The following is a 14018-nucleotide window of genomic DNA, read 5'->3' as shown; positions in this document are numbered from 1 at the left end:
GCTACATTCATCCAGTTTCGATTGTTATAGTGTAGCCTTATTATGGTGGTGCATGCCTGTGGTGCAGATTTGTGACACCTACGTGTAGAGCAGTTTGTCAACGAATTCATTACTTTGATCTACGCTACATTGCACATCACAAAATGCAGCCATGCCTTAACAAATAGTAATTATTTTTGTGTTTTTCTTTAATTAATATCACAGTAAGAGAGAAAAGCATCTGTACTCAAACCTCGTGGAATGACTGAGGCTTATAGTTGGAACTGGTGGTGATGAGCTCACGTCTGCAGCTCAGACGATGGTCCAAAGGAAGCGGGAAGTTGGGCCAGACAATCGGATGACCACCAGTGTCCAGATAACACAGAAGGTCAGTGCAGTGTTTGACCAAGCATTCATCATGACGCCCTGGTATCATGGGTGAGAGTCATGGACATGTTTTTGGGAGTCAACTTCAGTTTCCAAATTTAATCAAGACATCAAGTGTGATTGTTTAATAAGGACAAACAACAAGGTAAGGCGGGCTTGGTATTTGATCATCACTGAGTAAACATTAAACTAAGTAGTTTTAAACAACAGAAAATTACAAGTTTAGATTACTGGATTTAAGGGCCCAGCAGCATGGCGTCAGCAGTAACGTAAACTTATAAATTAACTGCATATATATGATAATGTGTGCGTCAAATACTCGGGCTTCTTGCGTCAGGGCAAACATTGGCAGTGTGCTGCATAAACAGGTTGACGCCGATGAAACGTCCTTCACAGAGACCGGTGAAGATCCGGGATATCTCCCTTTACTGGCTCCGCATTCTCGCAGTAGCCAATCAGATAAGCTGCCGTTATGACAGAGCTTGCCATTGTAAACAAAGACAGCGGTCACAACAATCAAGGTTTGTTCGCAGTGCGACAAAGATTTTGGGTAAACCGTACAGACAAATTGTCAGGTCCGAAAGAAAAAATATATGCTAGAACTCCTAACTCTTTCAGAGCTCCTCTGCATGAGTTGTGTCGCCAAGTTTAATCGGTTAGATGATTTAAAAAGCGAAAGTGAGTTGCGATTGGTACGCTCAACTTCGTCTGATTGGATAAATAGCCAGCCAATGGAGGCAATAAAATCATCGAGCCGTAGATACATCCAGGGTATAGTGGAGACTTATCAGAACGGAATCCCTGGAGATAATGAGGATGATAAAGGGTAGAAGTGTTTCAAAACTTGCACCAGTGGCGAATGTTTTGTTGTGTTTGTCCTACCTGCTGTGTCGACTGAGTTTACCGGCGTGTTTTTCAGTGAACGGTTATTATTTGGAAATGCGTTATAGGTTATAGGTTAGACCACCACAAGAAGGAACCGTATTTCCAGATGTGAAAGGAACTAATTGTATCATTCGAGAGGCCAATGTGACCAACGTTTGACAAACTGCATTGAATTGCTATGAGGTTTAAAGTAAGCAAAAGCTTACAGACAGTATAGTGATAAAAGTATTTGGTATGACCATGTGGGTGCACTGCCCAACAAGATTGTGTCCGTGGGTTTTTTACCTGGAGCTATGTCGTATATAATCTAAAGACTGTTGTTATGGTCAAAAACTTGCCGTGACAAAAGTTGTAAGAAAGCCTCCCAGAACTAGGAAAATATAGCTCTAACAAGTCTAAAATATGCAGTAATATGTATTTGGCAAACAAAAGCAAGATACAAAGATTCACAATACAGGTTTCATGTACAATACAAATCGGTCTAAGTAAACTTATCCTCAGTACTTTTCGTTACACTCCACTACTAAGCCGAACAAAACCTTATGGCAGGTCGCGTCAGGTAACCTTTGAGACTGACCAATCAGAACACAGCTTACCAAGTCGCAAAAGTGGACATCCGCACATAACTTTTGAACTTTTTATCTCGAAAAGGTTCGTACCCGAACGATTCCGAATGTTATTTAGCATACGCTCGCTTCCGGGTGATGCACACGGCATACGTGCAACCATGACAACAGTGAGTAAACAGTCGCTGAAAATGGTGTTTTGGGCAATATTCAAGGATGTCATCTTGCAGAAATATTAGCTAATGGTAACCATGTCTACAGAAACCCCAAAGCGTATATACCGCAGGTCAAATAACTGTGTTATATGCTGATATTTGTTTGTGGAGAGCTCTGTGTCAGTGATCTGAATATTTTGAAAGTCGTTCCGATCCCTAAATAGTAGCCGTTGTCTGATTGGTTAAATTTATTTAACCGTCTCGCATTTGATTGGACTGTCATTGGTTGCTCAAAGGTTACCTGACGCGACCTTCGACTGGGTTTTGTTAGACTCAGTGGTGGAGTGTAATGAAATATACTGAGACTAAGTTTACTTAAACTGAATGCAAATGAGTCAGATCTACAATGATGGGTCACAAATATAATATCAACTCAATAAAGTCTTGGTTTGTGAGTGAGAAATAGTTATTCTTAATGTAACACGTTGGGCGGTCAGGCAGCGGTTATGTAGGTCAGTCGTTGACGGTGAGGCAGGCAGTTTGATGTACTCTGTGTGTCTGTCCATGTTGTCAACTCAACCAGTATTTATAAACACAGTCACTGATTCTTGACTATTCGAGCACATGCACCACCATCGCCATTAACGTAGAATTTCCGTGACTCCCGGAAGTAAATACATCACATACTCAAAGAGAGGTCATTCTAAAGCGCTACCTTAAGGTCTGGTGCCAAAGTACTAATAGCACTTAGCACTTATGACACTGTAAACCATAATAACTATCACTCAATAATACAATTTACAGAAGTGATAAGTGATATCTTTTCAGGATCGCCTGGACTCACGTCATCGTTGTGGATATAAAATAACGTGTCTTTTAGGTATACATTCATACAAGAGTTAATGCCACTGCTCACATTCAAATGAAAATTTTACCATGCCTAGCATTTTTATTCTGTTGCTTTTGTCGAGTTTCTCTGAAAGAACTACATACATTCATTTTTATACGTCAGTTTAAAGTTTGTACAACAATTCTTTGATCTACTTGAAAAGTAAATGGCTCTTACTGAAGGTCGAAAGGGAGGGGTAACTGGAAGGAGGCTATGTTTATATTCCAAAGTTTTCAAAAATTTAATAAAAGTATTATCTTGTCCATTGCACAAATTTTGGTAGCAAAGATAGCCCAAGTAATTACCAAGGTATATCCTTAATATGTGTAAAATATGAAGCGTTCTGTTCAGTTATGAGTTCTAGACTTGCAAATTGGTGTGATACCAAAAACTGTATAAGTGAAGTGCAGGCAGGTTTTAGGGAGAATTATTCAAGCTCTGATAACATTTTTGCTTAATATGCTATAAGTCAGAAATATTCATCAAGAATAGGAGGTAGGATTTATTGTCTTTTTGTTGATTTCTCCAAAGCGTTTGACTCAATAGAAATGATGTACTTCTGAACAGTTTCCGAAGTTGATATCGGTGGCATGTTTATCAATGTACTGGGAACTTTGTGTATGTATAAGGATGTCTGATTATTTCTGAATATTTCAGTCGTCATAATCTTCATAAAAAACTAGTAAAAATAATGCAAGAATGTGGTGGTACAGGAGTCTTTATTGCCCAAACATTTGATAACCTATGTTACTGAAAAAACTAGTTATGTTTGCTGATGATGTATCTTCAGTAACTAGCTCATGCCTGGAATTACAGCATCATAGCATATTATAGCACATCATAGCACATCATGATGTCAGAATAACAATGATGTCAATTTACGGGTATTATGAAAGGGTCTGAGGTATGCCATGTAAGGATTTACTAAAGACATTTGATTGTATGGTCGCACCATTTGTATTGTATGTATGGCTCAGAACTATGGGGTATGTACTATGGAAACAGAAAGAGCACATTTGAAATTCTGTTTGTGGATTATCAGAATAGGTGTATCTATATCAGATAATATGGTATTGTGGGGATTGTGGACGTTTGCCTCTACAGCTGGTATACTTGACCAGAGAAGTTAAATACCGGTGTCGATTCATTACTCTACCTCCTAGTAGGTTGCAAGCCAGTGTTGTCAGAGGCTTATGTGCTTGGATCACACACATCCAAGATATCTTATTTAGTTTTGGGTAGGTGTTTGTGGGGATTGCCGAGCAGGTTGGTTGCATAAAATCTCTCATCTCTCTCTTCAGGCAAAGATTGTCAGATAAATGGCAAGAGTCATGGATTTCAAGCTTGAACACTTCCTCCAAGTGTAACTACTACAGACAGTTCAAATCCTTGTTAAATTTAGATTCATATTTATCAGATGATATTCCTTACTAATTCATTTTAGATGCTCGATGCTAAAATTATGGTTTTGCTCTGGAAACCTGTAGATACAATAAGACAGAACTGAAAGATAGGGATTGCTTATTTTGTAAATTTAAGAATAAATACACCACGTACTTAAATAGAAACGAAATGACATATGTGCACTTTCATCTATGATGGCAATTTCTAATGAACGTATTATTACCTGCCAACATAATTACTACCAGGCCGTTGCGATCAAACATAATTCCAACAAAGTTGATTTGTGTTTTAGATATATTTTAGCAAGATGTTTGGAAAATAATATTATAGCAGATAATTAGTTTTCCATTCCAATTGATAATCAGAGGAAGATGGTAATTATGTTTGATCAGTTACATGTTGCGAATACGACATGTGCATTGATAGATTTTGAAAAAAGAAAAACATGTATAAATATCTGAAAATGTAAACATTAGCATTACATAATTATCATCAATACTACCCAAACATTTTTTATGCATTGCATAAATGTATATATATAATTCAAACTGTTCTCAAGTCGTTACCATAATATTGCCATGTGTGGAATATTACCTGATGTTTGTTAAAGGTTCATATGAAACTAAGACTGACAATACATAGGTATTTCATGAATATATGCATCATGCAATTGCTAATATCTTATCACATTCACAAAAACATGAATATTATTTTGAACCACAATTTTGTATCGTCTATTTTCGCACACCTGGTCTTTGAGGATATTACTGTGTCGGACAAAGTGAAAATGAAATGCCATTAACATACATCACAACTGTATGTACCGATTCTACACATTCAGTGTGTCCTCAAATGAGGGTCCTTCTACCAACAAATGTTCAAATAAGACATACAGAGAAACTTTCGTTTCCGGGGTATACAAGGTCAAAACAGGTTCAGTGATATCTCAGTTAAATAATGAAAAGTCCACACAACGCTTACATTTTCACATGAGCAATGACTAATCCCGCAAATGAGTCATTTGTGTTAAATTTACTTTCATTACTAATATTCAACAGCGAAAGATTCTTTGCTGACTCACACACTGTTTCATTAAAATCGCTAATCCTCGTTAAAACGCCTTATCCTGAAGTTAATTTGGGGGGGCTGAGATTAAAGAAAAGCCCAAAATATGAATATGCTCAAAATCTGTCTTGTGCGTATTTCTCTTGTGCTCACATTTGTCCAAAATGCAGACAGCGGGTTGAAGGGAAGTGATTAAACTGGTGACGAAATGGTAATGTGCTAACTTGCTTAATACCGTTTTGAATAGCCAGACCCTGTTCCAACCCAAGCTTGTCATCGGGTGGTCAGGCTCGCTCACTTAGTTGATCCACTTGCATAGATCGATACTCATGATGTTGTTCACTGGAATGTCTGGTCCAGACTATTTACAGGCCGCCGCCGTATAGCTGGAAAATTGCTGAGTGTGGCATTAATTATACAATCAACCAACCAACCACTGAACCTCATCTCATCAAGGCCACGTCGTCTACCCGAGAAAATACGGTAAACCTCGAACAGTGACACCTCGTATTAGGTCACGGCCGAACACGAGTGTCAGCCAGAGGAGGATCATTCCGAGGTGAGGCTACGCACTGATCTCGTCTGCTCATGATGATGAAATAACGCCACATTACTAACAACGCGCATTTGTCATGCCCATCTCGGCTGCCAACACGTGATTAGTATGACCTTGCATGAGGATGATCATGAGCAGACGACATGCATTTCTTTCACGCTTTCCGAGTGCATTGTCGTCGCAGGTAAGTATGGGTAGGCTGTTTTGCATGCTAGCTTCCAAACTGATCCCTATTCTTGTCGAGACGTTTTCATAGGCTAGCTTCATCTTGTTTCAATGTAACAGAAACGTATGTAAACATTATGCAAGGCTGGATAAACAATGAAGTGAACAGTGGTAACCACTGGGTCACATGACTTGGCTGTTCTGACCCACACGAACGCTCCGATGGGATTTCCCAGCTTCTGTTCACTTTCAGCGCTAATGTTATATCCTGATTCTGATCTGGAAATGTTTGAATATGTTATAATTGTTCCAAGATTTGTAGAATGGTCATGAAGGAAACTGAACCAGTTATTCTCGTGAAAGACCATGAATATATTTGTGAGGTGAATGGTTATTGTTGATCGTGGTGTCATTAAGAAACAGACCAGTTATTCTCGTGCTAGACGGTGCGAATATTTGTGATGTGACTCATATTTGTGGTCGTCATTGTAGGAACTGTGTTAGAAATATTTATGATCTCTTATTTTGCAGAAGTGAGGTTTGCTTTGAAATGACAATAACATATTACTGGTTTATATGTTGTATCAAGGAACATATTTTTATTGATTAACATAACATTAAGGGTTAATCGAGTATTCAAGTGCGTACTACCATAGTGTTAATGATAGTAAAAACACCACCATTTTAAGAACACCAAAGTCTACGTAGCTTACATCTGACCTGTGATAAAAATGCATGCGCGCAATATTCTCGAGAATACAGGCGACTTCAGCATAAACATGCGACTTGCATGACAGGAGAGGAGAAAAGCCCAACGCACACTGTTCTACCAAACGAATGCAAATAAACGACTAGTTTATCTTCATATCAAACCATACTTGAGCTCCTCCTTTTGGAGAGGGGGTGTAGTAATTGAGTTCCTCCTAAAACTAACTTGAGACCTTGATGTACATCTGAAGCAGTTTCAGTATAAGTTCCATAAATAGATTTTTTCACTCTTTTTGTCCAATTATAGTTTTTTTTGAAAAGGTTGTCTGTTGCGAACCTTTTTTCAGGTAAAATATACTAAGTCTGTTAGAATTCCAGTGACCTAGCATGACTGTTCATCACTGTTTATTAGGTCCTCATGTTCCTGGCAAGCTCACTTTGATCGTGTTCAGGTATTAAAGAACACATTTTGAAAACATGTCAACAAGGGTTTGTGGAGGGTTTTTAGTCATAGGGTATCAAATCCGAAATTAAGGGCAGATTTTAAACAGTCATGTGACCATGCGGGTGTCATCAAATTAGTGAGTGAGTGAGTGAGTGAGTTTAGTTTTACGCCGCACTCAGCAATATTACAGCTATATGGCGGCGGTCTGTAAATAATCGAGTCTGGACCAGACAATCCAGTGATCAACAACATGAGCATCGATCTGCGCAATTGGGAACCGATGACACGCGTCAACCAAGTCAGCGAGCCTGACCACCCGATCCCGTTAGTCGCCTCTTACGACAAGCTGAGTCGCCTTTTATGGCAAGCATGGGTTGCTGAAGGCCTATTCTACCCCGGGACCTTCACGGGTCGTCATCAAATTGGACGAAATATGTGTTGAAATATTATGTTACGGAAGAAAACTACGACTCGATCTACTTGATAAATTTATTTCAAAACTATTACTTTGTGATCTGAAGTCTAAACATTGAAATAATTAGTGATTTATATTCATTTTGCATATTTGTATTGTCTTTCTGCCCGCCTGCCAGCTATCTTTCTGACTGAAGTTCGGGATGAGAAACACATGAAAAATGCGGATATCCTCACTGGTGTAACATCAGCGTATACTAGTAATGCTGGAAGGACCATCAAGTGTTTTGCTGATAAAAATGTCCACTTTTGTTTTCAGATCTAGCTTTTTGTCGGCAATATTTCGTTCCAGAGACAAACTGAAAAGAGACTTTGCGTCACTGTTTTCTCCATCGGGTATTAGTAACAAGGTAATATAGTTTCCAAGAAATCAAACGAATTTCATAAGAGAATAGGTTTTTGATTGCTGCGCGTGAGTTCTGACTGAAATGAGGATTGGGTGGGTGCACCCCCACCCCCACCCCCACCCCCACCCCCACCTACCCAATTAGGATACGATTACATGTGTCCAGCAAACTAGAGAGCCTGACCATGCTTGTTTAACCACTGGTGTGCTTGTAAGCAAAATGTTTATTCATGGGCCGCCATGTGTACTCTTAGTTGAAACATTAGTGGCCGTGTAATAAAACACGTTCATTTCTAACCACGCTCAACACTGACAACGTGACGCATATCAAATTCTATATACTAGGACACTGAGGTCGACGAAGTCGCTAACGTTTCCCACATTGTTGAAATATGCTATCATTGGTATAATACTAACAAAGCAATGGTCGTATTGGCTGAGTGGAATCAAACTACTGACAAACTCGACCCATCCCACTTGGCCATCCGTCTGACTCCTGAAGAAATATAGTCTTACCATGTCACAGAGACAACGTTCTTAGCAAACACATCATCAAAATACTTGTGTTTTAGTCTATTCTTGTTTCAGGCTGTCATGGCTGCAGACAAAATTCCAAGGAGAAAGTTCATCATCGACACGGACGCCGGTATCGATGACGCCCAGGCTATACTGATGTGTCTAGCGGCGTCTGATGTCGACGTCGTGGCCCTAACCACGGTCAAGGGCAACGCTACGGCAACACAAGTGACCTCTAATCTTCTCCGACTTCTGAAGGTGGCGGACAGACTGGAGGCAAGTGGTTTAAGATGTGATAATTCATTTTGGGATGGGATTGTAACATGTATGGGTTTTTTTTATTACACCTTGTAAATAAAGTACAGATTTCATCCACTTGAGCCGTCTCAAATATCACTAAAAAGTTGATCTGGACTGCTAGTTTGTCAGTCTTACATTTCTGTGGAATCCGCGCTGGCTCAGCTGGTTAGATCTCAGACTTTGTGTGGTGACGACTAGGTGCCCTAGTCTCATAGTGTGGGTTTGAAGTACGATTATCTGCTTTTAGTGAGAATGTGTAATCCGAAAGCATAGTATACGTTACATTTGACCACTTTTCTAAATTGCACTGTGCATCTTTAGTGTCTGATTGACAATGTATATTTTTCAGCTTTTCAATCCAGCCCACTAATGGAGCCCATACATAAGCTTTACCTGGCACCTATCAGCTTAGGTCACGGCGCTGTTAGTCGATTAGGAACTGGGAAACCTAGTTGTACACCTGTTACTTACGGTCATCCATGTTGTGTATTCCGAATACATCAGACCTCAGAAGAAAATCAAACATTTTTGTCAGGAACAATATACTAGTAATCTTTATTCGATTCTCACTTTTTAAGGAAACCGAGACTGAAGATATTTTGGTGATAAATCGGATTTTATTTGACCATATCCTTTAAACAATTATTGGCATCAACACCCTATGGGAAACGCCAACGTTATGTGGCCTAAAATGGTCAACAGACGCATCTGTGTTAATGCCAATTAACATTTTCTTGAATGGGACTTTAGAATCAAAGTTGTGATCGAGTGAGATGAGTCTAAGATGGGTTAATTGTGACACATTACTGGATACTGTCCACCATGTTGGATCATCTCACTCTATGAGGGCAGTTCCTATTTTACAATTCCTGACCTGTATAGAAGCTCTGGTTGCATTCAGTAATGTGTTATCTGCCCCCAGGTCCCGATCTACAGAGGCTATGACGACATGTAATACACTTCTTGTCTCACTGTTTCCGGTCGATATAGAAGTTATGGTGATATTCAGTAATGTGTTATCTGTCCCCAGGTCCCGATCTACAGAGTCTATGACGACATGTAATACACTCCTTGTCTCACTGTTTCAGGTTTATATACAAGTTCTGGTGATATTCAGTAGTGTGTTATCTATCACCATTCCCGATCTACAGAGGCTATGACGACATGTAATACACTTCCTGTCTCACTGTTTCAGGTCTATATAGAAGTTCTGGTTATATTCAGTAATGAGTTATCTATCACCAGGTCCCGATCTACAGAGGCTATGACGACATATAATACACTTCCTGTCTCACTGTTTCAGGTTTATATACAAGTTCTGGTGATATTCAGTAATGTGTTCTCTGTCCCCAGGTCCCGATCTACAGAGGCTATGACGACATGTAATACACTACTTGTCTCGCTGTTTCAGGTCTATATAGAAGTTCTGGTTATATTCAGTAATAAGTTATCTGTCACCAGGTCCCGATCTACAGAGGCTATGACAACATGTAATACACTACTTGTCTCAAAGTTTCTGGTCTAGACAGAAGCTTTGTTGACATGTGGTAACGTGTTCTCTGTCCCCAGGTCCCTATCTACAGAGGTTGTGAGGACATGTTGGTTGGCTGGCAAAAACCTGACGAATACAACTACCACGGGAAGGACGGGTTTGGAGACGTTCCTGACCCCGCCCCACCCAATCCAGACCAGGTGCAGGCCAAACATGGGGTACAAGCCCTGGTGGACGTCACCAAACAATACCCAGGTGTGTGTTCCGATGACAATACATTTCATGTTCCAGTATACACCATTAAACGGGCGGTGGGTTAGCCTAGTGGTTAAAGGTGGCTCGTGACGCCGAAGACCCGAGTTCGATTCCCCACATGGGTACAATGTGTGAAGCCCATTACTTCCCCCGCCCAGATATTGCTGGAATATTGCTAATATTGTGTAAAACCACACTCACTCACTCACTACATCATCAAACTATAAGTGGCGAAAGCAATGACAGTGACAGAAGTGTTTGGAACTTAATGCTTCTAACTCACCTGAAACAATTACCATCAACATGAAGGGTGAGTTAAGATTTGATTCATGGCAGAAGTGTGGTGCACACATGCACGACCCGTTTATTAAAGGACCCACATAATACTTCGCGTTAGAGTGCGTGTGAACTACGCCCGAATTTCTATGCTATGGGTCATGCGATGCATTGGGTTGCGTCTTATTTCCGCTCACACTACATGCGTTTTCATATAGCATTTTTGCTATAAAAAGCATGCCATTGTAAACTTGTAAATACTCTTTATATTTAAATACTCCTTACGATTGATCAACATCAACTTGTATCTTTGACAAAAAAGTTAAACACAAAACGTATTGTTCTAGGTCATGTTGTGAAGAGGAAATAGTAGTTCATGCCACTGTATGAGAATTACACTAGCATTGTCTGTGAAGAGTGTATTTTGGGAAATACCCCTAACTGTCGCAAAATAATGGCGTCACAAATGGAATCCCATGCGGTTTCAAATGCAATGTGATGAAAACAGGCGCAAGACGTGTTTCCATGTTCATATCATCACACTGACGCATCGGTTGTAGAGTGTGCGGTCACAGTAAAATACACAATGCATTTTTAACGCATCGCATAGAAAATCGGATGTTGTGTGTGTGCACCTTTATCAAGAGTTTGATATAACTGCAAAAATAATTTTGAAAACGTAAAATAGGAAGGGGTCTGACGTGGACTGGCGTATGTTTGACTCATCAGCGTTCGATACAACGTTGATTGACTGCAGTATTACATACGTCAAATGCTACATCACATACGGGAATTAGAGGTGCTACACCCGCTCACTCATACACACCACACTGACATTCTGGAATGGGATCATTTTCCAGGTGAAATAACTCTGATTGCGATAGGACCACTGACCAATGTGGCCATGGCGATACGACTAGACCGAGATTTCGGGAGTAGGCTGAAGGCGTGTTACATCATGGGTGGCAACTACAAAGGTAGGTTAACAGGTGTAGTAACTGATATGTAGAACTGACTTGTCTCTCTTTAGAATATGAACTCGACATTTATCATTTGACTAGTGTCTGTTCAACCTGTCATGGCGGCAAGCCTAGTATATAGGCAAGTGCAATGCTATGACGGGGTTCAGTCTTATAAACCTGCTCTGACCTCTGGACTCATTTCAGTTGTTTCGATGGAAAGGTTGAAATTCGTGTCCATTGAAACAGGCGGTAGCTTTGGTTTCTAGGTAACATGGGTTATCTCCCTTACAATTTCCATTTTCATCGGCGTGTGATTGGTCAGTATAATGTCAATGAACTTTGCGTCGAATTTGCGATTACTAGGAGAATTAATCTGGAGATCAGAGTAGGTTCACCAAAATGTTTGAATAGGACACATAAAGGGTCTTTGGTCTTGTAGAAAGACGTGCAAAGATTGGATCAGAACCATCACTCACACTCACCAGCACTCATGAAAATGAGGCGGGACTGACCATGCCGCCGATTTATATGTCAGACATATAATATTTCATCTTGCAAATCCAAAAGTTGGAACTATCACAACGTTTCAAGTCTTATCCTTGACCACGTCACGTGCCCATGGCACATATGTGTCTCATATAATGTCCCGGATGACTTGGTTCAAACCAACCAAGCTGATCACTTCCATCTCGGGATAATCAGTTTGGGGCTGTTTCTGTTGTGAAGCCATTTCGCTTGGGGACACGTCTTTTGTAGTAGATGGAGAAAACCTGACCCAGGCTGCTTCCAAAGTACTTTTCAAGACTCGCATTGGCCGAAAAGCAATATATGGTTGTGCTTTGTCAAGTATGGGGAATTTTTGAACGGGGTCGAATAGTGTCACAACAATCTTCGTGGGCGTCACCAGGAGCTGGGTTTCTTCTCCGTTCCTTGTTACATCTCAGTCTTTGTCTCCAAGCTGCTGACATAAAACGTTCACCACAAGACAAAGGTTACACTTCCGTTTTTGTAAATACCTTTACAGTGCGGCACAGTTTCACACATTGCCCAATATATTTAGGCTTATATATAGGCCTGTTGATGCATTTAGAATATTGATCGTCAGTAAACCATGCTTGTGGTAAGAGGCAACTAATTAACGGGATCGGACGGCTAGTCTCGCTGACCTGGTTGACACATCATCGGTTCCCAGTTGCGCAGACCGATGTTCATGATGTTTGATCACTGGATTGTGTGGTCCAGGCTCGATTATGTACAGACCGCCGCATTACAGCTGGAATATTGCTGAGTGCAGCGTAAAACTATCCTCACTCATGCACTGCCATACATGGCATTCTCCGTACGTAGAAAACTGCCGTACGTGGTGTGGTCGGTGTTGGCCGTATTGGTTTCTAGGATGTGTTTGTCTAGGACTGACGTCTAGATGAGTTGATATTCGTAAAGTGTGCTCAAGGGACATACTTCAATGGGGTTAATTTGAAATACAGTTCGCTCGATAGAGGGGGCAAGAGGCGATTTAATGCAACATTGCATTAATTCATTATACCCTTTTGATTTAATATTGTCATATATTTGCCTAACCTTTATAAAAATAAGTTATATGGGAGCTTCCTAAAGAGCTAAAAGTTGTTTTTATTGAGGGAAATGCCTTATTTAGTTTTACAAAAGTGTGGTGAGAAATAGTGCCTATAACATCACAACGCAGAGACACCCTGTGACAAGCCTTCACAGCGTGCAGCTCGGGATACCGTCACTGTAGGGTGCTATGCGAATACCATGTGCAATCATTAACTCACCATGAATCTAGAACCAACATTATAGTAGAAGGAAAACTAAGCAAACAAACGTTCGTCCCTGACTATTATAATTATTATAGGTGAGGGCAACATCACAGTGGCCGGGGAGTTCAACTTTTACAGTGACCCGGAAGCTGCCTACATCGTGCTGAACTCTCTGGGATGTCCCATCACGCTGACCTGTTGGGAGCTCTGTGACCAGTATTCTCTGTCCTGGGTAGGTCGGTTTTACAATTGTCGTGAACATTCATATAACACAAACTGTACGACTGAAAATGAGTATTAGTTGGTTACAGTGTCTGACGCGTTCTGGTTCACCACTCGCTCTTTCAACCCTGTATTGACATGACAAGACATGATTATACACATGCCACCATGATATGGCTCGGGTATTGCG

At 40.4% G+C, this 14018-nt stretch overlaps 1 protein-coding gene across 11 annotated transcripts in view; it reads left to right on the top strand.

The window, feature by feature from the left end:
• Positions 1 to 5664: 5664 nt before the first annotated feature.
• Positions 5665 to 14018, top strand: part of LOC137273757 (nucleoside hydrolase-like) — an 11613-nt gene continuing 3259 nt past the window's right edge. The window contains exons 1-6 of one of the 11 annotated variants that reach the window (XM_067806597.1): positions 5665 to 5889; positions 7971 to 8028; positions 8613 to 8816; positions 10410 to 10587; positions 11724 to 11840; positions 13702 to 13838. In XM_067806597.1, coding sequence (XP_067662698.1) covers positions 8619 to 8816; positions 10410 to 10587; positions 11724 to 11840; positions 13702 to 13838 — 630 coding nt within the window. In that variant the 5' untranslated portion in view covers positions 5665 to 5889; positions 7971 to 8028; positions 8613 to 8618. Of the gene's footprint in view, positions 6071 to 6099; positions 6176 to 6234; positions 6435 to 7937; positions 8029 to 8596; positions 8817 to 10409; positions 10588 to 11723; positions 11841 to 13701; positions 13839 to 14018 lie in introns of those variants that run through there. The other 10 variants (XM_067806593.1, XM_067806590.1, XM_067806588.1 and 7 more) reach the window with 10 other exon arrangements.

Source organism: Haliotis asinina, chromosome 2, assembly GCF_037392515.1.
Source record: "Haliotis asinina isolate JCU_RB_2024 chromosome 2, JCU_Hal_asi_v2, whole genome shotgun sequence".
Taxonomy (NCBI): Eukaryota; Metazoa; Mollusca; class Gastropoda; order Lepetellida; family Haliotidae; genus Haliotis; species Haliotis asinina.
The sequence above is the reverse complement of the archived record's forward strand: the minus strand, read 5'-3'. Positions and strand labels throughout refer to the sequence as shown.